General features: G+C 44.5%; 1 protein-coding gene across 2 annotated transcripts in view; it reads right to left on the bottom strand.

The window, feature by feature from the left end:
* Positions 1-25,809, bottom strand: part of LOC130294231 (uncharacterized) — a 40,140-nt gene that overhangs the window by 12,540 nt on the left and 1,791 nt on the right. Inside the window, exons 2-3 of one of the 2 annotated variants that reach the window (XM_056543817.1) lie at positions 25,120-25,313; positions 5,539-6,238 (exon numbers count right to left, since the gene is read on the bottom strand). In XM_056543817.1, the coding sequence (XP_056399792.1) occupies positions 5,732-6,238; positions 25,120-25,302 (690 nt within the window). In that variant the 5' untranslated portion in view covers positions 25,303-25,313 and the 3' untranslated portion in view covers positions 5,539-5,731. Of the gene's footprint in view, positions 1-5,538; positions 6,239-25,119; positions 25,314-25,809 lie in introns of those variants that run through there. The other variant, XR_008848440.1, reaches the window with a different exon arrangement.

The raw sequence follows: 25,809 nt of genomic DNA, 5'->3' as shown, positions 1-25,809 counted from the left end.
TTGCGTATTGGAACTAAACCAACAAAGGGAGGAAAAAAGCAAATTGGACATAATGTCACACCAAACTCCAAAAATGGGTTGGACAAAATTATTGGCACCCTTTCAAAATTGTGGAAAAATAAGATTGTTTCAAGCATGTGATGCTCCTTTAAACTCACCTGGGGCAAGTAACAGGTGTGGACAATATAAAAATCCCACCCGAAAACTGATAAAAAAAGGAGAAAAGTTCCCTTAGTCTTTGCATTGTGTGTCTGCGTGTGCCACACTAAGCATGGACAACAGAAAGAGGAGAAGAGAACTGTCTGAGGACTTGAGAACCAAAATTGTGGAAAAATATCAACAATCTCAAGGTTACAAGTCCATCTCCAGAGATCTAGATTTGCTTTTGTCCACAGTGCGCAACATTATCAAGAAGTTTGCAACCCATGACACTGTAGCTAATTTCCCTAGGTGTGGATGGAAGAGAAAAATTGATGAAAGGTGTCAACGCAGCATAGTCCGGATGGTGGATAAGCAGCCCCAAACAAGTTCCAAAGATATTCAAGCTGTCCTGCAGGCTCAGGGAGCATCAGTGTCAGCGCAAACTATCCGTCGACATTTAAATGAAATGAAACGCTATGGGAGGAGACCCAGGAGGACCCCACTGCTGACACAGAGACATAAAAAAGCAAGACTACATTTTGCCTAAATGAACTTGAATAAGCCAAAATCCTTCTGGGAAAATGTCTTGTGGACAGATAAGACCAAGATAGAGCTTTTTGGTAAAGCACATCATTCTACTGTTTACTGAAAATGGAATGAGGCCTACAAAGAAAAGAACACAGTATCTACAGTGAAATATGGTGGAGGTTTAATGATGTCTTGCTTCCCCTGGCACTGGGTGCCTTGAATGTGTACAAGGCATCATGAAATCTGAGGAGTACCAACAGATTTGGGTCGCACTGTACAGCCCAGTGTCAGAAAGCTGGGTTTGTGTCCGAGATCTTGGGTCTTCCAGCAGGACAATGACCCCAAACATATGTCAAAAGGCCCCCAGAAATGGATGGCAACAAAGCGCTGGAGAGTTCTGAAGTGGCCAGCAATGAGTCCAGATCTAAATCCCATTGAACACCTGCGGAGAGATCTTAAAATTGCTATTGGGAAAATGTGCCCCTTCCAGTAAGAGAGACTTGGAGCAGTTTGCAAAGGATGAGTGGTCCAACATTCCGGCTGAGAGGTGTAAGAAGCTTATTGATGGTTATACTAAGCCACTGATTCCAGTTATTCTTTCCAAAGGGTGTGCAACCAACTAATAAGTTAAGGGTGCCAATAATTTTGTCCAGCCCATTTTTGGAGTTTGGTGACATTATGTCCAATTTGCTTTTTTTCCTCCCTTTTTTTGGTTTAGTTCCAATACACACAAAGGGAATAAACGTGTGTATAGCAAAACATGTGTTACTGCAATCCTATTCTGTGAGAAATATTTCATTTTCTTGAAGAATTTCAGGGGTGCCAACATTCACGGCCATGACTGTACTTACCCCCTAAATAGTGAATATGGAATAGGTCTTAATGGTTTTACAACCCAAGAAGTTTACTTGGTACTATATGTAGCAGTAGTGTAAGGTATTGTAGCTTTGTCTCGTTAACTTGAATAGGCCATCAACTTGGAAAAGTCAGATACCCCTCTAAATCTTTTCATACCTTTTCTAGTAACTACCGTGTTTCTCCAAAAATGAGACCGGGTCTTATATAAATTTTAGTCACCAAAAACACACTAGGGCTTATTTTCAAGGTAGGGCTTATTTATTTACGGTACCGTATGTACATTGAACAACATTTAACGGTATGTACTCCCCCCATCATTATCATGTGATGGCGCAGCTCTGCCTCCCAATCTGCCCCCCCCCCCCCCCCCCCCCGGTTTATCAGCCCAGCGCTGCACCCCACATCGGGGGACTAATCGTACCGTATGTCACCCGCGAGCGCTGCTTCTCTCTCCTCCCCCCCCCCCCCCCCCTGCCAAATAATTATCAGCCGCTGCGCTGTACTTTCTATTCCTGTGCCCAGGCTGCAAATATTAAAAAACAAACTTTAACTTACCTTCGTCCTCCCTTCCCCCGTTGCTAAGGAACACCGGCCTCATGTTCCCTCCGCTGTTCTTGCTGCGGTCCTGGGGATGGGAACGTCACAGAGCCTTCAGCCTATCACCGGCCGCAGCGATGTCCCGCCTCGGCCGATGATAGGCTGAGCCCACTGTAATGTAAGAAGCCGGCCGACTCCTTACATGACAGTGCGCTTAGGAAGCAGCAAGAGCAGCGGAGAACAGTGAGGCCGGTTCCTTAGCAACGGGGGAACGGAGGACGAAGGTAAGTTAAAGTTTGTTTTTTAATATTTGCAGCTCGGGCATTGCCTTGGTCAGTGGTCTTCAACCTGCGGACCTAGAGATGTTGCAAAACTACAACTCCCAGCATGCCCGGACAGCCAACGGCTGTCCGGGCATGCTGGGAGTTGTAGTTTTGCAACATCTCGAGGTCCGCAGGTTGTGAAGACCACTGGCCTAGGTCTTATTTTCGGGGTAGGGCTTATATTGCAGCCAACCCCAATAATATAACTAGGGCTTATTTTCGGGGTAGGGTGTATTTTCGGTAGCTGTCCAAGGAGAACTGGAGGAAACAGTGGATGGTTGAAGCTCCAGGTAAATTGCCTCTTTTGCCCTCTCAGTATTTTGCCCCTGCCTACAAAGCGGCATAATGACGGGAGAGATGCATTGTAACTTCCCGTCGCACTGAAGGCTTTATGGTAGAGATAAAGCAGTAAACTGAAGATTTTCCGTCTTTTACGGTTGCACATTTTCTCCCTCTAAAACGCTGTCAATTAAGTGGTTAAGTTGTGTTAATGAAATTGCGTATAAACATCAGAATTAGGCGATTATTTTTCCCCTCGTTCCTACTCAGTCTTGTATGAGAACTGTACTTCGAGATAGAGACGAAAGCCAAGGACTGGAGGTATAAATCCTTCTCCTCAAGGACAAGATCCCTCGAGAAAGCCAAAAAGGCTCTAATTTAAAAATAAAAATGAATAGATAAAAACTGTTGTTATTAAAACCTGTCAGTTCTGTGTGGAATGGACTTATAAGGCAGATAGATCACAGGAATGTTTTCCCCTGTGACTCACGATTTTCAGAACATCTCCCTACAAATGTCCAATACGAGGCGAAACGCATTATATAAAATGTATCTTCTAGTTATAACCACAGCGCCATTAAAACATTTTTTTTTTTATTATTAAACTGATTTATTTCATTTGGTATTTTAAGAAATATCCAGCAGACAATATATATGTAAATTCTTGTGGAAGTTTATAATTTAATACAATGTTCCCCAACCTGTAGCTCGCCAGCTGTTGCGAAACTACACAAGGTGGTGCCATGATGAATCGCTGCAGTTCTAAATGCCAAAGGAGGCTCAATAGATAGTAGATGGATGTCTCTAATAAAGTGTATGTACAATTTTAGTCAACAGTATTGGCACCCCTGAATGTTAAGTATATCATGTAAAATATCTACCGAAATGAAATGTTTCGTGAACCTGCATGGATACATAGTACGTACTCGTATGTTTGATACCGAAAAGACTCAAATTAACAATTAAAACTTGGCAAGAAAAGCAAACAAACAAAAATGAAAACAATGCAAGGACATGGTCCAGTATGAAACAAAGGACAAAATCTGACGAACCAGTGAGGATTTAGAATTTAGCCGCCTCCTGTCCCTACCCAGTCTGTGCTCACATGACTCTCATCAGCCTATGAATGGTGACTTTGATGTTTAAAAGGGCCGGTTTTATTCACTGCGGAAATATGGGAAAGACAAGAAAATGTCTGACAAGACCAGAAATGCTATTATCCCAAAACACTAGTTGCTAAAGGGTACAAGATGATTTCAAGATGTTGGCATCCCTGTTCTAACCGTTTCAGAGACAAAAAATGTCCTACTCATGGAACAGCCAAAACCATCTAGGACATGGTGAAAAGAGAAACGTTCATAAGAGGAACCCTACAACATCCAGAGTTTTTATGCTGAAATTATATTTAAAAATCTAAATCCTTCCAGTACTTATCAGATGCTGTATGCTCCGCAGGAAGTTCTTTTCTTTTCGAATTTATTTTCTGTCTGACCACAGTGCTCTCTGCTGACACCTCTGTCCATGTCAGGAACTGTCCAGAGCAGGAAAGGGTTGCTATAGGGATTTGCTCCTGACATGGACAGAGGTGTCAGCAGAGAGCACTGTGGTCAGACAGAAAAGACATTCGAAAAGAAAATAACTTCCTGTGAAGCATACAGCAGCTAATAAGTACTGGAAGGATTAAGATTTTTTTTAATAGAAGTAATTTACAAATCTGTTTACCTTTCTTACACCTGGAGTGATGGTTTTAACCCGTACCATAGGGCACATACTGAACAAATCAAGGTTTTACAAGATAAGGCCAAAAAAGCCCCACTGCTTAAAGGGGGTATTCAGGATTAGAAAAAAAACTGAGCTGACAAAACAGGATTGCACTCAGTTTGTGTGTGGTATCTCATGTGGTAGCTCAGTTCCATTGAGGTGAATGAAGCCACGTTTTAATACCAAACACACAAGCAGAGGGAAATATATGGTGCTGTTTTTGGAAGAAAAAGAGTTATCCAAGATCAGAAATACATTGCTGCTTTCTTTCGTGAACAGCACCACACCTGCCTCCAGGCTGTTTTGGTATTACAACTTTACTCCATTAACTTCAAGAGAAGTGAGCTGCAATACCACACAAACAGAGGATACGAGTGGTGCTGATTTTGGGAAAAATAATTATTTTTTATTTTATTTTTTTTTAATTCTGGATAACACCTTTTAAAGAATGTCAAAAACATAGGCAACTGAGCTATCCTAAAAATTACATATAAAAAAAAAAATTATAATTCTGGGAAAATGTTCTATAGACAGATGAAAGCAAATGAGTTTGTCAGCAATACGTACCAGCATTATGTTAATAGAAGATCAAATAAAACCTATAAAGAAACTTCCCTCTCCCCTACAGCAGTGGTCTCAAACTGCAGCCCTCCAGATATTGCAAAACTTCAATTCCCAGCATGCCCGGACAGCCATTGGCTGTCCGGGAATGCTGGGAATTGAAGTTTTGCAACATCTGGAGGGCCACAGTTTGAGACCACTGCCCTACAGTGAGACATGGAGAATCCCATACTTTGTTGCCTCCATACTTTGATATTCCACAGGAAGTTCTTTTCTTTTTGGATTTCTTTTCTTTCTGACCACAGTGCTCTCTGCTGACACCTCTGTCCATTTTAGGAACTGTCCAGATCAGGAGCAAATCCCCATAGCAACCCTCTCCTGCTCCGGACAGTTCCTGACATGGACAGAGGTGTCAGCAGAGAGCACTGTGGTAAGACAGAAAGGAAATTCAAACAGAAAAGAACTTCCTGTGGAGCATAAGCAGCTGATAAGTACTCAAGGGATTAAGATTTTTATGTCGAAGTAATTTACAAATCTGTTTAACTTTCTGGCATAAATTGATTTATAAAAGAAAAGGTATCCAGTGAAGTAGGTAATTGTACCTTTAATTCTGTCCATGTGAATTACTTTGATTATTCTTTCTTTTTTTGGGGGGGGGGGGGAATTACCGCCAGTATGGTGATAGGTCAACACTTTTGTTGAATGTATTTGAGCATGTGTTAAAAAAAAGTTCTACTTTGGTTTCATCTGACCATAATGACATTCTCCCAATCCTCTTCTGGATCATCCAAATGCTCTCTAGCAAACTTCAGACAGGCCCGGACATGTACTGGCTCAAGTAGGGGGACACATCTGGCACTGCATGATTTGAGTTCCTGGCAGCGTAGTGTTTTACTGATGGTAGCCTTTGTTACTTTGGTCCCAGCTTTATGCAGGTCCTTCACTAGGTCCCCCCCCCATGTGGTTCTGGGATTTTTGCTCATCGTTCTTGTGATCATTTTGACACCACGGAGTGAGCTCTTGCGTGGAGCCCCAGATCGAGGGAGATTATCAGTGGTCTTGCTTGTCTTCCATTTTCTAATAATTGCTCCCACACTTGATTTCTTCACACCAAGCTGCTTGCCTATTGCAGATTCAGTCTTCCCAGCCTGGTGCAGGTTTGTTTCTGGTGTTCTTCGGAAGCTCTTTGGTCTTGGCCATAGTGGAGTTTGGAGTGTGACTGTTTGAGGTTGTGGACAGGTGTCTTGATACTGATAACAAGTTCAAACAGGTGCAATTAATACAGGTAACAAGTGGAGGACAGAGAAGACTATTAAAGGGGTACTCCGCACCCCTAGACATCTTATCCCCTATCCAAAGGATAGGGGATAAGATGTTAGAACGCCAGGGTCCCGCTGCTGTGGGCCCTTGGGATCTCGGCTTCTGCACCAACCTGTACGGCTTCCACCTCACACCGGCAACGCTGGAGGCTTCGGAGCCCGACCACAATGGCGGACGAGCGTGATGTCACGACTCCGCCCCGTGTGACGTCTCGCCCCGCCCCTCAATGCAAGTCTATGGGAGGTCTGCCACGCCCCCTCCAATAGACTTGCATTGAGGGGGTGGGGCTAACATCACACGGGGCGGAGTTGTGACGTCACGCTCATCCGCCATTGTGGTCGGGCTCCGAAGAATCCAGCGTTGCCGGTGTGAGGTGGAAGCCGTACAGGTGGGTGCAGAAGCCGAGATCCCGGGGGCCCACAGTAGCGGGACCCCAGAGATTTGATATCTTATCCCCTATCCTTTGCATAGGGGATAAGATGTGTAGGGGTGCGGAGTACCCCTTTAAATAAGAAGTTACAGGTCTGTGAGAGCCAGAAATCTTGCTTGTTTGTAGGTGACTAAATAAACTGCTCGAAAAAAATAAAGGGAACACTAAGATAACACATACTAGATCTGAATGAATGAACTAATCGTATGAAACACATTCATCTTTACATTGTTGAATGCGCTGAAAACAAAATCACACAAAAATGATCACTGGAAATTAAATCTATCAACCCATGGAGGTCTGGATATGGAGTAGCAGAGGTAGCAGTCCTGCTGCTGGGTTGTTGCCCTCCTATGGCCTCCTCCATGTCTCCTGATGTACTGGCCTGTCTCCTGGTAGCGCCTCCATGCTCTGGACACTACAGCAAACATTCTTGCCACAGCTCGCATTGATGTGTCATCCTGGATGAGCTGCACTACCTGAGCCACTTGTGTAGGTTGTAGACTCAGTCTCATGCTACCACTAGAGTGAAAGCACTGCCAGCATTCAAAATGACCAAAACATCAGCCAGGAAGAATAGGAACTGAGAAGTGGTCTGTGGTCACCCCTGAAGAATCACTCCTTTTATTGGGGTTGTCTTGCTAATTGCCTATAATTTCCACCTGTTGTCTGTTCCATTTGCACAACAGCATGTGAAATTGATTGTCAATCAGTGTTCTTCCTGAGTGGACAGTGGGATTTCACAGAAGTGTCATTGACTTGGAGTTACATTGTGTTGTTTGTGTTCCCTTTATTTTGACAAAAGGAGGGGCAATTGTGGTTATGGACTGGTCTAAATACTTGAGTGAAGCAGAACGGCAATTAAGTGATTGTGTCACATACCCAGTCAGTTGTCGACCCCAGATGGGAGATTGAAAGGGACATCAAAACATTACTGAATAGTGCTTTACACGAGGAATTAATTGATTAGACACTCTGCGATATTTTTACTTGTTGCGCAAACCATTATGCCTGTAATTTATTTACTGCACAAAATACACAAGTCCCTTGTGGACCCACCGGGACAACCAATTGTCTCAGGTAGAAATTCAGTAACCAGACATATTTCTGTATTTTTGGACAAAGTTTTAAGCCTCTTTGTCTATGAAGCTAAATCTTATCTGAGCGACACAGCTGACTTTATTAACAAAATCGAGAAAGTGTTCATCCCTGAAGGAGCAGTGTTCCTCCTGCTCCTCCTTGCACAAAGGTGGAGGTAGCGGTCCTGCTGCTGGGTTGTTGCCCTCCTACGGCCTCCTCCACGTCTCCTGATGTACTGGCCTGTCTCCTGGTAGCACCTCAATGCTTTGGACACTACATCAAACATTCTGTACCATGGTGGCATCCTTAGACATCACTAACTTGTACACATCCATACCACATCCAGAAGGTATTCAAGCTATGTGTGATGCCATTCAGGACAAGTTTACTCCCACACAGGTTCTGTTCTTGATAGATTTATTAACGTTGGTACTCACTAAAAATTGCTTTACATTTAATGATCAATTCTACATACAAAAGGTTGGCACCGCAATGGGTTCCAATGTGGTGCCGACATACACGAACAGCTTTGTGGCTGGTCTATATTGATGACCTCTTTCTTGTATGGTCAGATACTCAGGACAAGGTACAGGATTTTCACATGTACCTGAATTCTATCAACCCTAACATCTCCTTCACCTTAACATCCTCCAATAGAGTGTACTGTTTCTGGACACTCTGGTAGAGATCAGCGGAAACTGTCTTACCACAGACATGTACACAAAAACTACAGACTGCAACTCAATTCTAAGATATGACAGTGGCCATCTGAAACCCACCATACGGTCTCTCCCTGTTAGTCAAATGCTGAGAGCCAAAAGAATCACTTGGGAAAATGGCAAAAAGTTTCATTCATCGATGGTATCCATCTAAGTTTATCTCTAAATGCAAAGCTCAGGCCATGTCAACCAATAGACAGGACTTTTACATCCCCCCAAAATTGTGAAGTCCTCGGCACAAAGGATAGCATTTGTGTCCACTTACTCCATGTCCTTACATAAAGTGGCTACCACTTTGAGAAAATACTGGGGAATCCTTGGTAAAGAATATCCTAAAGTGGAGGAATTCCATTCTCCCCCACTGATGTTGTATCGTCGTCCCAAGAATCTGAAAGACCGGCTTGTGAAAGCAGATGTATCTCTTAAACGCACACAGAAATTTATGTCCATTGAAAATACTGGTTCTTATCCTTGCAGAGTATGTGTGAACTGCACCTATATGGTTAAGGGTAAGTACCTCCACCATTCAGAGATGGGAGTGGAATACAAAATTGCCTTCTACCTTACGTGTACTAGCGACTACATTATCTATATACTCTGGTGGCCATGTCAAACTTTATGTAGGCGAGACCACATGAGATTTCAAAACACGAACAAATCATCATTGCTACACAATATGTAAACAGAGGCAGGACCTTCCAGTACCCAAACATTTCTCTGAGGAGGGACACAACGAAAGGGACCTCAGATTTATGCTTGTGGACCATGTCCCTCCATTAAAACGAGGAGCAGACAGGATCAGTATCCTAAAGAAGGAGTTAAGTTGGATTTTCAAGCTCCAGTTCTTAAAACCGAAAGGTCTGAACGACATTTGTGATGCCTGATATGTGTAGTTATTCCTCTTGCCTGATCTGTGTTTTTGTTAATTTGTATGTTATGCACTAAAAATTACTTTGGAATGCCTAAAACAATCAGTGTGCATGCGCGTGCATGCCGCATCAGTTCCACCTGTACTGGAAGTCTCTGTACACTGGCGAAAACGCCAAGACTCACTTGTGTTTTCTTTTTTCTTTACTGGACTAAGTCTCTGCTCAACATGGGATCTAAACAGAACTCCCCCTCCTGACCCGACCTGAAGGTATTGATCGTTACTTTTTTACCGCAGATACACTGTATATAGGATGGGAACACATGTAATTATTGAATGCACTGTTTGTTGTATCACATGTTCTATGTTTACAGCAAGGCTGGTCTCCTTAAATGTATGCCGTATTGAGTACCGCTGCTGTAATCTTCTGTCACTGTATTTGTTTACATATGATAATGAAGTTGACACCCAACAGGATGAGAAGTCACTACTTAATCACTAATACAGTAGTGCTGCTGTGTATCCATTTGCTAGATAGATAGATAAGAGACATAGATAGATATGAAATGATCTATGATTAGATAGATATAAGATAAATATGAAATAGGTAGATACAGTAGATACAATAGATACGGAAGATAATTATAGATTTGGTATACCATTTGTCCTGCAAAACAAAAAATAAAAATTCTGAAATGTGATGTCCCAGTACAGGACATGGTCCTGCACTACACTTAGGCCCTGTCACTTTGAGTCCCTCAGTGACCCGGGGGCTCTCCTGCAGTGTCTCCCCTGCTGTTACTGTAATGTTATCTATTCTACTACATGTATAGTCAGTATCCTAATGTATAGATAGGACAAAGGACCTTAGGAGGACTCCAGTAAATGTCTAAAGGACCTGTGAGATGTCACATGTTATGTTTATGTTATAACATGTTACCCAGAGGGCACCAGCTTAACACATGACCCGCAGCTTGACCAATGGGCTTTGGCTCAGCCCCCCCCCCCCCATATAAGGGGGGGCGGCCATTACAATTCTGCCTCTTATCTCTTCCATCACTTTACTGAGAACAGCAAACACCAGAGATCTCGGTGCTAGTGTCCAGCACCTGGAAGGCCTCAAATCTACAGTCACTTCCAGTAAGTCAAGTCTATGTCTACTGTCACTATCTACAGTCTAGCCAAGCCTAAAGTCTATTACAAGTATAGTTGGTCCCAGCAAGCTGCGAGGGCCTTCTGTGTTCCTGGCCACCTCTCTGGGATTCTGGTCTAGCTGTGAAGATATCACCTGTCTGACCTCAGTAAAGCCTCCGTTAGACCATAACCTGGTCGTGGACTCTTATTTCACTGCCTAGCTATTGGAATAGTGGAGATACCATTTGAATGGTTCCCGATACCCAAAAACCATCCTAGCGTCACGAACATTAGGGGTTAATAACACCTTGCCCCTGGGGTTAATACCATCTTGCCCCATCCACCTACACCGCTACACCCTGTGGTCCCGCCATCAGCGCGGGTCACCACAGAAATGTGTGGCTATTATACTCAATGTGTGTGGTAGGGGAAATAATATATGCTGTATATATGCTCTGCCCTCTTAAGCCTTACAGTCTGTTTCACCAAAAGTTAGTGAGATTATGATATTACCGGAATACAAGTGTAACAGCAGACGTCCCCTCTAAACTCTCTGACACCAAGAATCAACACAGAACTATATTGATTTTAACCTGATGAGGAGACCAGACCAAGAGGGGGAAAAAACCTCATGTTTAAAGAGATGCCTTTCCGTAAAAATATAATATATTTCCTCCTAATAAGGTAAAATATTTGCGCAGCGACAAGCACAGAGCAGAAGCTCCGAACTGTCTTCTAAGGCTTGTTTATTCATTACAGGCTGCAGATTTTCCTACCAAACATTGGCTCCTGAGCCGCAGATCTTTCTTTTCTTTGCCCGACGCTTGCTGCGTGTGGCGGGGTTTACAGCGCTCTAATAAGAACTCGCTGTTAATATTCTGTAACTAATTATCAAATTACAAGAAACAGAAAACACATTGCCACGTCTGCAAAACCAATTCTTTTAGAGGGAAATTTGCAAGGATTTATTTATTTTTTAAATAAAACAAATTAAAGTGAATTTCTTGTTTGGAGTAATTTTCTGGATATTAGGTATATGTTTTATTACAGTGGTCTCAGACTGTGGCCCCCCAGATATCGCAAAACTTCAACTCCCAGAATGCCCAGAGAGCTGTTGGCATAGACCTTTGGGGGAGGCAGGCCGGGCCTAAATTTTCCTTTTAGACCAGTGGTCTCAAACTGTGGCCCTCCATATTATGCAAAACTTTAACTTCCATCATGCCCGGAAAGCTGTTGGCTGGGACCTTTGTTGACTCAGGCCGGGCCTAGATTGTCCCATCAGACCAGTGGTCTCAAACTCTGGCCCGCCAGATATTGCAAAATTTCTACTCACAGCATGCCCAGAGAGACGTTGGCTGAGACTAGAGATGAGCGAACTTACAGTAAATTCGATTCGTCACGAACTTCTCGGCTCGGCAGTTGATGACTTTTCCTGCATAAATTAGTTCAGCTTTCCGGTGCTCCGGTGGGCTGGAAAAGGTGGATACAGTCCTAGGAAAGAGTCTCCTAGGACTGTATCCACCTTTTCCAGCCCACAAGAGCACCGGAAAGCTGAACTCATTTATGCAGGAAAAGTCATCAACTGCCGAGCCGAGAAGTTCGTGACGAATCGAATTTACTGTAAGTTCGCTCCTCTCTAGCTGAGACCTTTGGGGAGGCAGGCCGAGCCTAGATTGTCCTTTTAGACCAGTGGTCTCAAATTGTGGCCCTCCAGATATTGCAAAACATCAACTACCAGCATGCCCAGAAAGCTGTTGGCTGGGACCTTTGTTGAGTCAAGCCAGGCCTAGATTGTCCTATTAGACCAGTGGTCTCAAACTGTGGCCCTCCAGATGTTGCAGAACTTCAACTCCCAGCATGCCCGTCAGGCCGGGCCTAGATTGTCCTATCAGACCAGTGGTCTCAAACTGTGGCCCTCCAGATGTTGCAAAATTTCAACTCCCAGCATGCCCGGACAGCCGTTGGCTGTCCGGGCATGCTGGGAGTTGAAGTTTTGCAACATCTGGGGGGGGCCACAGTTTGAGACCACTGTTTTGTTAGCAAATCCAGTGTATAATAAAGTAAGCTAATGATAAGTGTTCAGATCTGAACAGGCTACCATAAACAGCACCTGTATAATGGTGATGGCCAGGGTTTTTGTTGGTATGATGTCATACCTGCTCTGCGTGTACTGAGCCAATTAGATGTCTCCCTCCTGTGGCGGACCTTTAGGACTAGGGGCTTTATGTGGTATTGCACCTTAGTCCCATTCACATAAATGGACCAGTTTAATAAAAAGGACTGGGACTGCAAACAATTGTATTTACAAAGACTAATACTGGTTCAACCAAACCAGTAAGAAAAAAATAGAACAATTAAATACAAAAACAAGACAAACAGAAACTATACTAGGAAAGTGCACACGGATTTAGGGTCAAAAAAGGAAGTACATTAATGATACAAAGTACATCCAGACCGAAACACATAAAAACGTTTAAAAAAAAAATACCTATAATGTAGAAGTACTTTCAGAGGAGTAGACCCATATAAGCTGCTAACTATGGACTAAGCCTAACAGTTTCACCATAGTGTGGTGTTCCAGCACCAATGGCTGTCCTGTGGCTTCGGACTGGTTTGGGCAGCCTTGCGGCACAGGTGTTTGGCGCACTGAGAGACTTCTATTAATTATGTTTGCACTTTATTAAGAAATTAATATATTTTTCTATAATTATCTTGTTATTCCGAGGTATGTTAAATGTGTTACTGTACCCTTAAGAGAGGAGCAGTTTAAGCCTCACGTGACCCTGCCTGCCAATGGGAACCCCTAAATTCTTCCCCATATAGTGTAGTGGGGGGGGGGAGGAGTTGCCCCAGTTCAGAGTTGAGCTCAGTCTGAGCCACATTGTGGTTAAGGGGGTACTCCGCTGCTCAGTGTTTGGACTAAAATGTTCTGAACGCTGGAGCAGGCGCGGGGAGCTCGTGAAGTCATAGCCCCGCCCCCTCATGATGTCACGCCCCACCCCCTCAATGCAAGTCTATGGGAGGGGGCGCAGCTATGACGTCACGAGCTCCCGGCGCCAGCTCCAGCGTTCGGAACAGTTAGTTCCAAACGTTGAGCAGTGGAATACCCCTTTAAACGGTGTGTTGTGTGTAGAAGCCTCAAGGGAAGGCCCAGATCAAATGTATTCTATCCGGTCATTCTGCAAGGATCACCCGCATGGTGGAGGTTCATGCTCTGGTGGAGAAAGCTACAACACCTTGACAGAACCCTAGTTACCAGGATCAATCTACAAGTTTTTTAGGTCTGTATCAGTTCATTTGGTGAAAGCACCACAAGTCTCAGCAAGGCAACAGGACTCCCAAGGGGTTAGGCTGCATCCTCTCACTCTGCACCATACTGTCTGTGTATTACCATCTGCACCCTGCTCAGTAAAGATAGTTATCCATAACCTGACCTCTGTGTGTTCATTTGCTCCCCGTGTCTGGCCCAGGAGAAGCTGTCTCCAACCTCAGACCTTGTATAGGCTAACGGTGCCCTGGCGTCACAAAGTGATTAGGTATTTCCTAACACCCCCCTGGCTACCACAATAAATTGTAGCTTCCTCAGGAATCAAAATCAGATTTCTTATGGGAGGGAGAGGAGGTAGCAGATTACTAGGGACTGCTCCCCCGGGAATACTTACATAGACTGTAGGTGGTTTTGATGTGTATGTATGTGGTTATTTGTCCACAATCAAATGTATCATTAATATGCTTTACACAGAGATTATAACTTTTGTGTGCAATCTCCATGATAGTCTCTTTTTCTTGTTTTAGTAGTAAATGAACGTGAGCTGCATTACCAGATGCAAGCCATGGACAGGTCTAGTTCTGTTTTTGAGATAGGGTAAAAAAAGAAAGGGGAGGACAGCGCCTCGTGTAATCCTGTGGGTACAGGGAATAGTAGGTGAGTGTATGAAATGTGGACTCTCACCTGCTAGGTCTAGGCAATAAGCATATCACCCCGGGATATGGGGTATTCCTGGTCGCAGGCCGTAGGAGCTTGACCGGGAGCTGTGGCAGTGGTTCCAGTATAAAATGTATAAAAAAAAAAAGAAAAACTCCAAGAATTGGCGCTATCCCATATAAAGTAGGAGGAACTAGTGTAATCAGCACAACCGTACTTTATTCAAAAGGACAGTCAACAGGTACATCCATGAGCAAGACGCGTTTCGGGTACAATCCTACCCTTTTTCAATTGCAGATGTGAAGTACAGTGGTCCCTCAACATACGATGGTAATCCGTTTCAAATGGACCATCGTTTGTTGAAACCATCGTATGTTGAGGGATCCGTGCAATGTAAAGTATAGGACAGTGGTCTACAACCTGTGGACCTCCAGATGTTGCAAAACTACAACACCCAGCATGCCCGGGCATGCTGGGTGTTGTAGTTTTGCAACATCTGGAGTTCCGCAGGTTGTAGACCACTGTTAGAGGAAGTTGTACTCACGTGTCCCTGCCGCTCCGGACCGTCACCGCTCGTCATCGCTGCCCGGGATGTCGCCGTCCATCGCTGTCCCCGAGGTGTCCCCGACGCTCCGGCAAGGCCTCTGCTTCCCCGGCATCCTCGCTCTCGGTCGCCGCCATCACGTCGCTACGCACGCCGCTCCTATTGGATGACAGGACGGCGTGCGCAGCGACGTGATGACGCCGATGGAGAGCACCAACAATGCAGGGGATCCCGAAGAGGACGCGCCGGAGCCCCGAGGACAGGTAAATGATCATCAGCGGACCACACGGGGCACCGTAAACGGCTATCCGGTGGCAGCGGAAGCAGTCTGCGCTGCCAGATAGCTGTTTATGCAATGGCCCCGACTAGAGATGAGCGAACTTACAGTAAATTCGATTCGTCACGAACTTCTCGGCTCGGCAGTTGATGACTTATCCTGCATAAATTAGTTCAGCTTTCCGGTGCTCCGGTGGGCTGGAAAAGGTGGATACAGTCCTAGGAAAGAGTCTCCTAGGACTGTATCCACCTTTTCCAGCCCACGGGAGCACCTGAAAGCTGAACTAATTTATACAGGATAAGTCATCAACTGCCGAGCCGAGAAGTTCGTGACGAATCGAATTTACTGTAAGTTCGCTCATCTCTAGCCCCGACATACAAAAGCATCGTATGTTGATGCTGCCTTCAACATGCGATGGCCTCTGAGAGACCATCGTATGTTGAAATGATCGTATGTCGGGGCCATCGTAGGTCGGGGGGGTCACTGTATAACTAGTACACAGCTTCTATATATATTGAAAAAAGACTTTTGTGGGGTTTATATATATATATATCATTATATTTTATTTTCATTTTATTTTCAACTTGGGTCGTTTTTTTTTTTTTGTTACTTTAGTGCAGTGGTTTTCAACCTGCGGACCTCCAGATGTTGCAAAACTACAATTCTAAGCATGCCCGGACAGCCGTTGGCTGTCCGGGCATGCTGGGAGTTGTAGTTGTGCAATATCTGGAGGTCCGCAGGTTGGAGACCACTGCTTTAGTGCTTTACCTTTCCTGAACCTGTGCGGCCATGTCCAATGCCGGCTCAACGGAGGGTGAAGGTTCCTCAGAGACAACTATGTCGCAGGATAGTATTGAGCAGCCCCGGAGGCGTCGCTGCTTTCCCCCCAAAAAAATTTTATGTATTTTGATGCCTTTACATTTTCTGACATTGCTAAGTGTGTTTTCCATGTGCAAAATTTCTTGGCGGTGATTTGCGCCAAAAAAAAACACCCCTAAAGGCGCAAAAATGCGCCAAAGATAGATTGCTGCAAATGATGAATTACTGACTAAAGTTAAAATCCCACACACAGGACCAGGTGATTTTGAGAAAGTTGTAAAAATGACAGTGGAGAAGATGCGCCAAACTTTGGTGAAAAAAGACACTGCGCCAAAGTATTGCGCCAAAGTTACGTGAAAAACCCCCCCACATAAATCCTTTGATAAATACCCCCCCCCCCCAATGTCCAGAAAAATATGGACGTAAGGGGAGAAGGTTTTTATAAATGGGAGACTGAGTGACGTGATGACGTCAGAGTGTTTGTAGCTGTAGTGGGAAAATGGGAATGAGCTGACGTAGCGTCAAGAGATGTAATTGTAGACGGCGGCTCCATGACAGATCTTACTGGCACGCAAAGAACATTAAAAATGGTACAAAAAGATATTTAGTGAGATTGCGAACCAAATGGTTTATAAAACAAAAAACTGAAGGGTGAAACACTGGTATTGTGTATATGAACGGATCTCCAGGATTGGGAAACTCCGCAAGCATCTATTGGTAAGTGTTATCGTTTAACACAGATGATAATTAATGGGTAATTGGTTCTGTTTTTTTTAAAGGGGTATTCCAGGCCAAAACTTTTTTTTTATATATATATCAACTGGCTCCGGAAAGTTAAACAGATTTGTAAATTACTTCTATTAAAAAATCTTAATCCTTCCAATAGTTATTAGCTTCTGAAGTTGAGTTGTTGTTTTCTGTCTAACTGCTCAATGATGACTCACGTCCCGGGAGCTGTGCAGTTCCTATGGGGATAATCTCCCATCATGCACAGCTCCAGGGACGTGACATCATCATTGAGCAGTTAGACAGAAAACTTCAGAAGCTAATAACTATTGGAAGGATTAAGATTTTTTAATAGAAGTAATTTACAAATCTGTTTAACTTTCCAGAGCCAGTTGATATATATAAAAAAAAGGTTTTGCCTGGAATACCCCTTTAAATAAACTATTTTTTTTTCTAACCTTTGACAATCTCATTCTGTTTTTGTACATCATAGGGCAGGCATAGGCAACCTTTGGCACTGCAGATGTTTTGGACTACATCTCCCATGATTCTCTTACAGCCTAAATACTGCCAAAGCATCATGGGAGATGTAGTCCAAAACCTCTGCAGTGCCGAAGATTGCCTATGCCTGCCCTATGATGTACAAATACAGAAGGAGATTGTCAAAGGTTAGAAAAAAAATAGTTTATTTAAAGGGGTATTCCAGGCAAAACCTTTTTTTATATATATATCAACTGGCTCTGGAAAGTTAAACAGATTTGTAAATTACTTCTATTAAAAAATCTTAATCCTTCCAATAGTTATTAGCTTCTGAAGTCGAGTTGTTGTTTTCTGTCTAACTGCTCTCTGATGACTCACGTCCCGGGAGCTGTGCAGTTCCTATGGGGGATATTCTCATATAATCATGCACAGCTCCCGGGATGTGACATCATCATTGAGCAGTTAGACAGAAAACAAAAACTCAACTTCAGAAGCTAATAACTATTGGAAGGATTAAGATTTTTTAATAGAAGTAATTTACAAATCTGTTTAACTTTCCGGAGCCAGTTGATATATATTAAAAAAGGTTTTGCCTGGAATACCTCTTTAAATAAACTATTTTTTTATGTATTTGTACATCATAGGGCAGGCATAGGCAACCTTCGGCACTGCAGATGTTTTGGACTACATCTCCCATGATTCTCTTACAGCCTAAATCAGTGGTCTTCAAACTGTGGCCCTCCAGATGTTGCAAAACTACAACTCCCAGCATGCCCGGACAGCCAACGGCTGTCCGGGCATGCTGGGAGTTGTAGTTTTGCAACATCTGGAGGGCCACAGTTTGAAGACCGCTGGCCTAAATACTGCCAAAGCATCATGGGAGATGTAGTCCAAAACATCTGCAATGCCGAAGGTTGCCTATGCCTGCCCTAGGGTATCCGGACCCCCAATTTCCCAGGTGAGGTGGACTCCAGCTGTCACATTGAGGTGAAGATCGAACAAAGAGGTAGTTGTGCACTAGCAGCTTCTTTGCCATCTCATGGGCAGTCTACAGTGTTACTACCACCTGGCAGACTACAGACTGCCATAAACAGCAGCTTGCCATCTGTCCGCTTGCATTGGGAATGTGGAAATTTAAAGGAACAATGTGCTAATAAATTCCCCCTGCAACTTTAATATGTTTCACATCCATTTACTGTTTTGGTCGTAATAACGTAATTCCTGTCCCTTTTTACATGTTGTTAAAACTTTATTTATCCAAAGATAAATTACACTTTTGTAAGTTCGGCATAAACACTACTTACAGTGAAGCTTTTAGCGGGCGATTTAAACAAACAGTAGATGGAAATGTGCAAATATCATTACTAACAACAACTGCTACCGTGTGTTTTATCATCTACACATTAGAAGAGCCTGCAGTTTATCAGCAGAAAATTATAACAAAGCGTCGTTTATGTCTGCCATAAATATATATGTTTCCATGTATCAGGAGATTCGGAAGCGCCTGCTGCTCGTTCCAGAAGGTAGAGCGTTATTTTATAATTCCGTGTCCAGAGCCGTTTCCTTGTTTTTACCTTTTAGGGTAAAATTGGAAGAATAGCAGTCCAGGCAGCAGAAAAGTCAGGTGAGACGAGATTTCATAGAGCTTGTTATAGACTGTCTTACGTACAATGTAACAGCAGCAATATTGATTAAAGGGGAACTCCACTATTTGTAATGTTTATAAGTCCACAGTATGTGAACTGATTGTGAATGATTTAAAAGGGGGCACCACGCCTGTGCTCAGGATTAGAGATGAGCGAACTTACAGTAAATTCGATTCGTCACGAACTTCTCGGCTCGGCAGTTGATGACTTATCCTGCGTAAATTAGTTCAGCTTTCCGGTGCTCCGGTGGGATGGAAAAGGTGGATACAGTCCTAGGAGACTCTTTCCTAGGACTGTATCCACCTTTTCCAGCCCACGGGAGCACCTGAAGGCTGAACTAATTTATGCAGGAAATTCATCAACTGCCGAGCCGAGAAGTTCGTGACGAATCGAATTTACTGTAAGTTCGCTCATCTCTACTCAGGATGTGTGTGTGGTATTACAACTTGGCTCCATTCCCTTCAATGAACCGGAGCTGCAATACCAGACACAACCTAAGGACAGGGTTGGTGGTGTTTATTGAAGAAATCAGCTCAGTTTTCTTAAATTCTGGATAAGCTCCTTTAAAGGGGTTATCCAGGAAAAAACTTTTTTTTATATATCAACTGGCTCCAGATTTGTAAATTATTTCTATAAAAAAAAAAATATATTATTCCTTTCAGTACTTATGAGCTGATGAAGTTGAGTTGTTCTTTGTGCTCTCTGATGACGTGTCTCGGGAACCGCCCAGTTTAGAAGCAAATCCCCATAGCAAACCTCTTCTACTCTGTGCAGTTCCCTAAACAAGCAGAGATGTCAGCAGAGAGCACTCTTGCCAGACAGAAAAGAACAACTCAACTTCAGCTGCTGATAATTATTGAAAGGATTACGTTTTTTTTAATAGAAGTAATTTACAAATCTGTTTAAAGGGGTTCTCCAGCATAAGGTGATTTTAGTACGTACCTGGCAGGCAGTAATAGACATGCTTAGGAAGGATCTGCGCTTGTCTTGGGGATAAATGGCTATGTTGTGAGATTACCATAACACTGTGGCTAGCTTTTTGTGAACTTGTATTTCCTGTTTTCAGTTTTCTTGTTTGCCTACAAATCCCATGATTCCATTTTCCTCCTTCCCACACATCAGCCACCCCACCCATTGAAACATAAATGAGCTGCAGACCTGTGGTTTTCAATCAGGGTGCCTCCAGCTGTTGCATTAGTTGCAGATTGATCGCTCCACCCATTGAAGCAGACAGGCTCCCTGTCATCAGCTGACTAGTGAGTCAGGTCTCGGCCGCATTGCAACCTGGGAAAAATCAGAGACAGCAGTCATTTTGTATGCCGTTAAAAATAAATATTGGGGTGAAAATCACAGAAGAATTGTGAGAAAACCGTCACACATAGGTACAGACACTATATTATGAACTGTTACGCCGAGCGCTCCGGGTCCCCGCTCTTCCCCGGAGCGCTCGCAACATTCTCACTACGGCAGCGCCCCGGTCAGTTCCACTGACCAAGTGCGCTGCGATACCGCCTCCAGCCGGGATGCGATTCGCGATGCGGGTGGCGCCCGCTCGCGATGCGCACCCCGGCTCCCGTACCTGACTCGCTCTCCGTCGGTCCTGTCCCGGCGCGCGCGGCCCCGCTCCCTAGGGCGCACGCGCGCCGGGTCTCTGCGATTTAAAGGGCCACTGCGCCACTGATTGGCGCAGTGGTTCTAATTAGTGTGTTCACCTGTGCACTCCCTATGTATACCTCACTTCCCCTGCACTCCCTCGCCGGATCTTGTTGCCATCGTGCCAGTGAAAGCGTTCCCTTGTATGTTCCTAGCCTGTGTTCCAGACCTCCTGCCATTGCCCCTGACTACGATCCTTGCTGCCTGCCCCGACCTTCTGCTACGTCCGACCTTGCTTCTGTCTACTCCCTTGTACCGCGCCTATCTTCAGCAGTCAGAGAGGTTGAGCCGTTGCTAGTGGATACGACCTGGTTACTACCGCCGCAGCAAGACCATCCCGCTTTGCGGCGGGCTCTGGTGAATACCAGTAGTAACTTAGAACCGGTCCACTAGCACGGTCCACGCCAATCCCTCTCTGGCACAGAGGATCCACCTCCTGCCAGCCGGCATCGTGACATGAACTACACTAACTGTACAGCCCCTGTAGCATAGTCAAATAAAAAAAAATCCTGGAATACCCCTTTAACTTTCTGGAGCCAGTTGATATAAAAAAAAAAAAGGTTTTTCCTGGAATACCCCTTTAATGTTTTCTTATCTATTTGTTACAAGTTATCTTCCAGAAGTGTTGGTGGTTTGAGATATTTTTTTCAATGATTCTATGAAATCAGAGGTATAGGCCTCTGTGTAAAATATTCATTGTTATTAGGCCTTAATATCATGGAACAATATTGGGGCCTATTAAGGCAATAGCACATCTGGCTGTGGAGGTAAATTGTGGTGGTAGGCCAGAGGCGACAAATTAAAGGGGTACTCCGCTGCTCAGCGTTTGGTACAAACTGTTCCGAACACTGGAGCCGGTACCGGGCGCTCTTGATGTCATAGACATAATACACTAAATTACGGTAACAATATTGCTGTCTTGATTAACTTTACACATCTTCTCTTAAACCTTGCAGCCATATTTCCTACAGGTATTAGGCCGGTAGCATTCCCTGTTAATACTGCACCATGTAGGTATAAAATAGTGATGCCAACATGTACTGTGGCATCATGGCAGTGAATTCATTGTCTAGTGGCCCAAACATGACTACATTCTGGCTATTAATGGGTTCTGCTGTGGTATACCTCAGCAGCTTTTCTTGACAAGATGCCAACATATATGTATGACATACAGGGTTAAAGGGGTACTCCGGTGGGAAAAAAGTTTTTTTTTTTCAGATCAACTGGTGCCAGAAAATTAAACAGATTTGTAAATTACTTCTATTTAAAAATCTTAATCCTTCCAGTACTTAGCAGCTGCTGTATGCTCCAGAGGAAGTTGTGTAGTTCTTTCCAGTCTGTCCACAGTGCTCTCTGCTGACACCTGTGTCCGTATCAGGAACTGTCTGGAGCAGGAGAGGTTTGCTATGGGGATTTGCAAACCTCTGACATGGACAAAGGTGTCAGTAGAGAGCACTGTGGTCAGACTGAAAATAACTCCAGAAATAAATACAACTCAATCTGGAGCATACAGCTGGTGATAAGTACTTTTTAGGTGATAGCATTTTTAAATAGAAGTAACTTTCTGGCACCAGTTGATTGAAATAAATGTGTTTTCCACCGGAGTACCCCTTTAAAGGGGTTATCCAGGAAAAAAAAAAAAAATTTAAATATCAACTGGCTCCAGAAAGTTAAACAGATTTGCAAATTACTTCTATTAAAAAATCTTAATCCTTTAAATAATTATCAGCTGCTGAAGTTGAGTTGTTGTTTTCTGTCTGGCAACAGTGCTCTCTGATGACATCTCTGCTTGTCTTGGGAACTGCACAGAGTAGAAGAGGTTTGAAATGGGGATTTGCTTCTAAACTGGGCGGTTCCCGAGACAGATGTCATCAGAGAGAACTTAGGCAGAAAAGAACAACTCAACTTCAGCAGCTCATAAGTACTGAAAGGATTAAGATTTTTTTTATAGAAGTAATTTACAAATCTGTTTAACTTTCTGAAGAAAGTTGATATATATGTCTAAAAAAAAAAGTTTTTTTCCTGGAGTACCCCTTTAATGGTTTTTGATCCCAGCTTTTGAGAAGTAGCATCAATATGAGTCTCCAGTCATTCTAATTCTGTATGAGAACGCCGGTCACGCCAATCCATGGAAAACAGTCAAGTCACCTGATTCTGCATCTACGCCACAGCCTTAAAGGAGTAGTCCAGTGGTGAACCCAGTGGTGAACAACTTATCCCCTATCCTAAGGACAGGGGATAAGTTGCAGATCGCGGGGGGTCCGACCGCTGGGGCCCCCCCCCTGAGATCTCCTGTACGGGGCCCCGACAGCTCGCGCGAAGGGGTCGTGTCGACCCCGCACAAAGCCGCGGCCGACACGCCCCCTCAATACAACTCTATGGCAGAGCTGATGCGCTGCCTTCGGCAATCTCCGGCTCTGCCATAGAGATGTATTGAGGGGGCGTGTCGGCCGCCGCTTCGTGCGGGGGTCGACACCCGCTATCTGGCCGGAGAGCCTGGCCCCCGTACAGAGAGATCGCAGGGGGCCCCAGCGGTCGGACCCCCCGCGATCTCAAACTTATCCCCTATCCTTAGGATAGGGGATAAGTTTTTCACCACTGGACTATCCCTTTAACAAATTTTGCCATTGTCTTAAACATAGTTTTTTATGACTTGGGTGGCACTGTTATTGCTGATTTATTCAGTGACTATGGCCCCCATCTAGATATACAGTATTATTACAGACCCTAATGCTATAATTTAGGGAAATATCCATATGTTACGCAGCTTTGTGATCCGTCCTTTCTTCTTTCTCAATCCTACCATATTGGTGCGAGACTATGCTTAACGGTGTATTAATCTGACTCTCGGGAAGGGCAATCTCTTATTAAAAAGAATGTGCGGTAGTTCTCCTTTAACAGCCTGGAATTAAAGCTAGGGCTTGGAGCACATGTAGAGAAGTCCCACATTAATTACAGAGGACACGTTTAATATGAACATTGGGAGATGATTTAACTTGTGATCATTAATGTGGACAGAAGTTATAATGATTGAGCTGGAACGTTACACAGGATGGTGCTGCGGGGAAGCAGGTCCCAGATCTACTTCACTTTATGCCTCTCCAGACTAAAATTGTACTGGCCAAGGAAATGCTTCACCGTGCAAAGCCTCCCAGCGACAGCTAGACAGACATACGGGTAGAGTTCTGTCTGTAGGAAGAAGAGGCAAACATTGGTGTCCGGATCTGCCTTGGTTCCATTTCAGATTAAAATTATCCGGGAAGGGAAAATACAGATGTAGTAGAGTTTGCCATTCGGCACAACCTATTGTGATATCGTGTGGATTCTTGTGTTCCTTTATGATCCCAACCAATGGTTCTCTATTCTTCAGCTGTTACAAAACTACAGCTCCCATCGTGCCAAAGACTGATAAAGACTTCTTGTGGTCCCACTTCTTGGGGATGATGTCATATAAATAAATAAATTGCCACTGTATTTCTCTATATTGGAGCCATTTTACATATACAGTGACCCCCCCGACCTACGATGGCCCCGACATACGATAATTTCAACATGCGATGGCCTCTCAGAGGTAGCATCAACATACGATGCTTTTTTATGTCTGGGCCATCGCATAAACGGCTATCCGGCAGCGCAGACTGCTTCAGCTGCCACCGGATAGCCGTTTACGGTTCCCCGTGAGCTCCGGTGATGTCTCTTACCTGTCCTCAGGGCTCCGACGCGTCCTCTTCGTGATCCCCTGCATCGTCGGCGCTTTCCTTCGTCGTCATCACGTCGCTGCGCACGCCGTCCCGTCATCCAACAGGAGCGGCGTGCGTAGCGACGTGATGGCAGCGACGGAGAGCGAGGATGCCGGGGAAGCAGAGGCCTTGCCGGAGTGTAGGGGACACCTCGGGGACGCGGTGACAGTGAGGGACGGCGACATCCGGGGCAGCGGTGACGGTCCGGAGCGGCGGGGACAGGTGAGTACAACCTCCTCCAACAGTGGTCTGCAACCTGCGGACCTCCAGTTGTTGCAAAACACCCAGCATGCCCGGACAGCCAACACCCTCATCATCATCACCTGTCATCATCCCCCCCCTTCATCATTACCCTGTCATCATCCCCCCCTTCATCATTACCCTGTCATCATCCCCCCCCTTCATCATTACCCTGTCATCATCCCCCCCCTTCATCATTACCCTGTCATCATCTCCCCCCTTCATCATTACCCTGTCATCATCCCCCCCCTTCATCATTACCCTGTCATCATCCCCCCCCCCTTCATCATTACCCTGTCATCATCCCCCCCCCCTTCATCATTACCCTGTCATCATCCCCCCCCCTTCATCATTACCCTGTCATCATCCCACACCACCCCCTTCATCATCACTGCTTGTTAATGTCTGATTTACAGTGGTCTTCAACCTGCGGACCTCCAGATGTTCCAAAACTACAACTCCCAGCATGCCCGGACAGCCACTGCCCGGGCCTTCGTCATCATCCAGCCCCCCTTTAGTTTTGTACTCACCTCCGCTCGGCAGGACGTTCGGGTGAGCTGGTCCGGGCCATCTGTGCTGCAGGACTGTCCGGTGGGGAGGGATAGTCGTTCCGGGCTGTCCATCTTCCCCGGGTGGGCCTCTTCTCCGCGCTTCGCGCCCGGCCCCGGAATAATGACGTTGCCTTGACGACGACGCACAGGGACGTTGCTCATGAACGTCCCATCTAAAATAGACTTGCATGCATCATGTTCTAAAAATCCTCTAAAGCAAAAGTCTCAGAAAAGTCGCACATATTTAGACTGCAACTTTCTGTGCGACAAATTTAGACAGGAAAAACCAGTCTAAATCCTTTGATAAATATTCCCCAGTGTGTCTAATTTTAGGTGGTTTTCCATCTGCGTTTTTTGTGCCATATGAAGATTTTTATTGAAGAATTGGGGGAAAAATGCCCTTTTTTCTGGTGTTATTTTTCCCCTCCCATAGAAGTCTATGAGAGGAAAAAATGCCAAAACTTCTTTGAAAAAAAAAAATAAAATAAGCAAAACACCACACGCTCTACATGCTGCGATTTTGGAAAACTGTCATTTTTTACCGAAATATGCACTGCGTAGAAACGAAAGCCCCCAAAAGTTACAAAATGGCGTTTTTTCTTTGATTTTTTCGCACAATGATTTTCTTTCCGTTTCACCATGAATTTTTGGGTAAAATGACATCTCTGC

This window comes from Hyla sarda, chromosome 10 (assembly GCF_029499605.1).
Source record: "Hyla sarda isolate aHylSar1 chromosome 10, aHylSar1.hap1, whole genome shotgun sequence".
Classification (NCBI taxonomy): domain Eukaryota; kingdom Metazoa; phylum Chordata; class Amphibia; order Anura; family Hylidae; genus Hyla; species Hyla sarda.
Note: the sequence above shows the minus strand (reverse complement) of the source record. Positions and strands in the feature narration are given on the sequence as shown.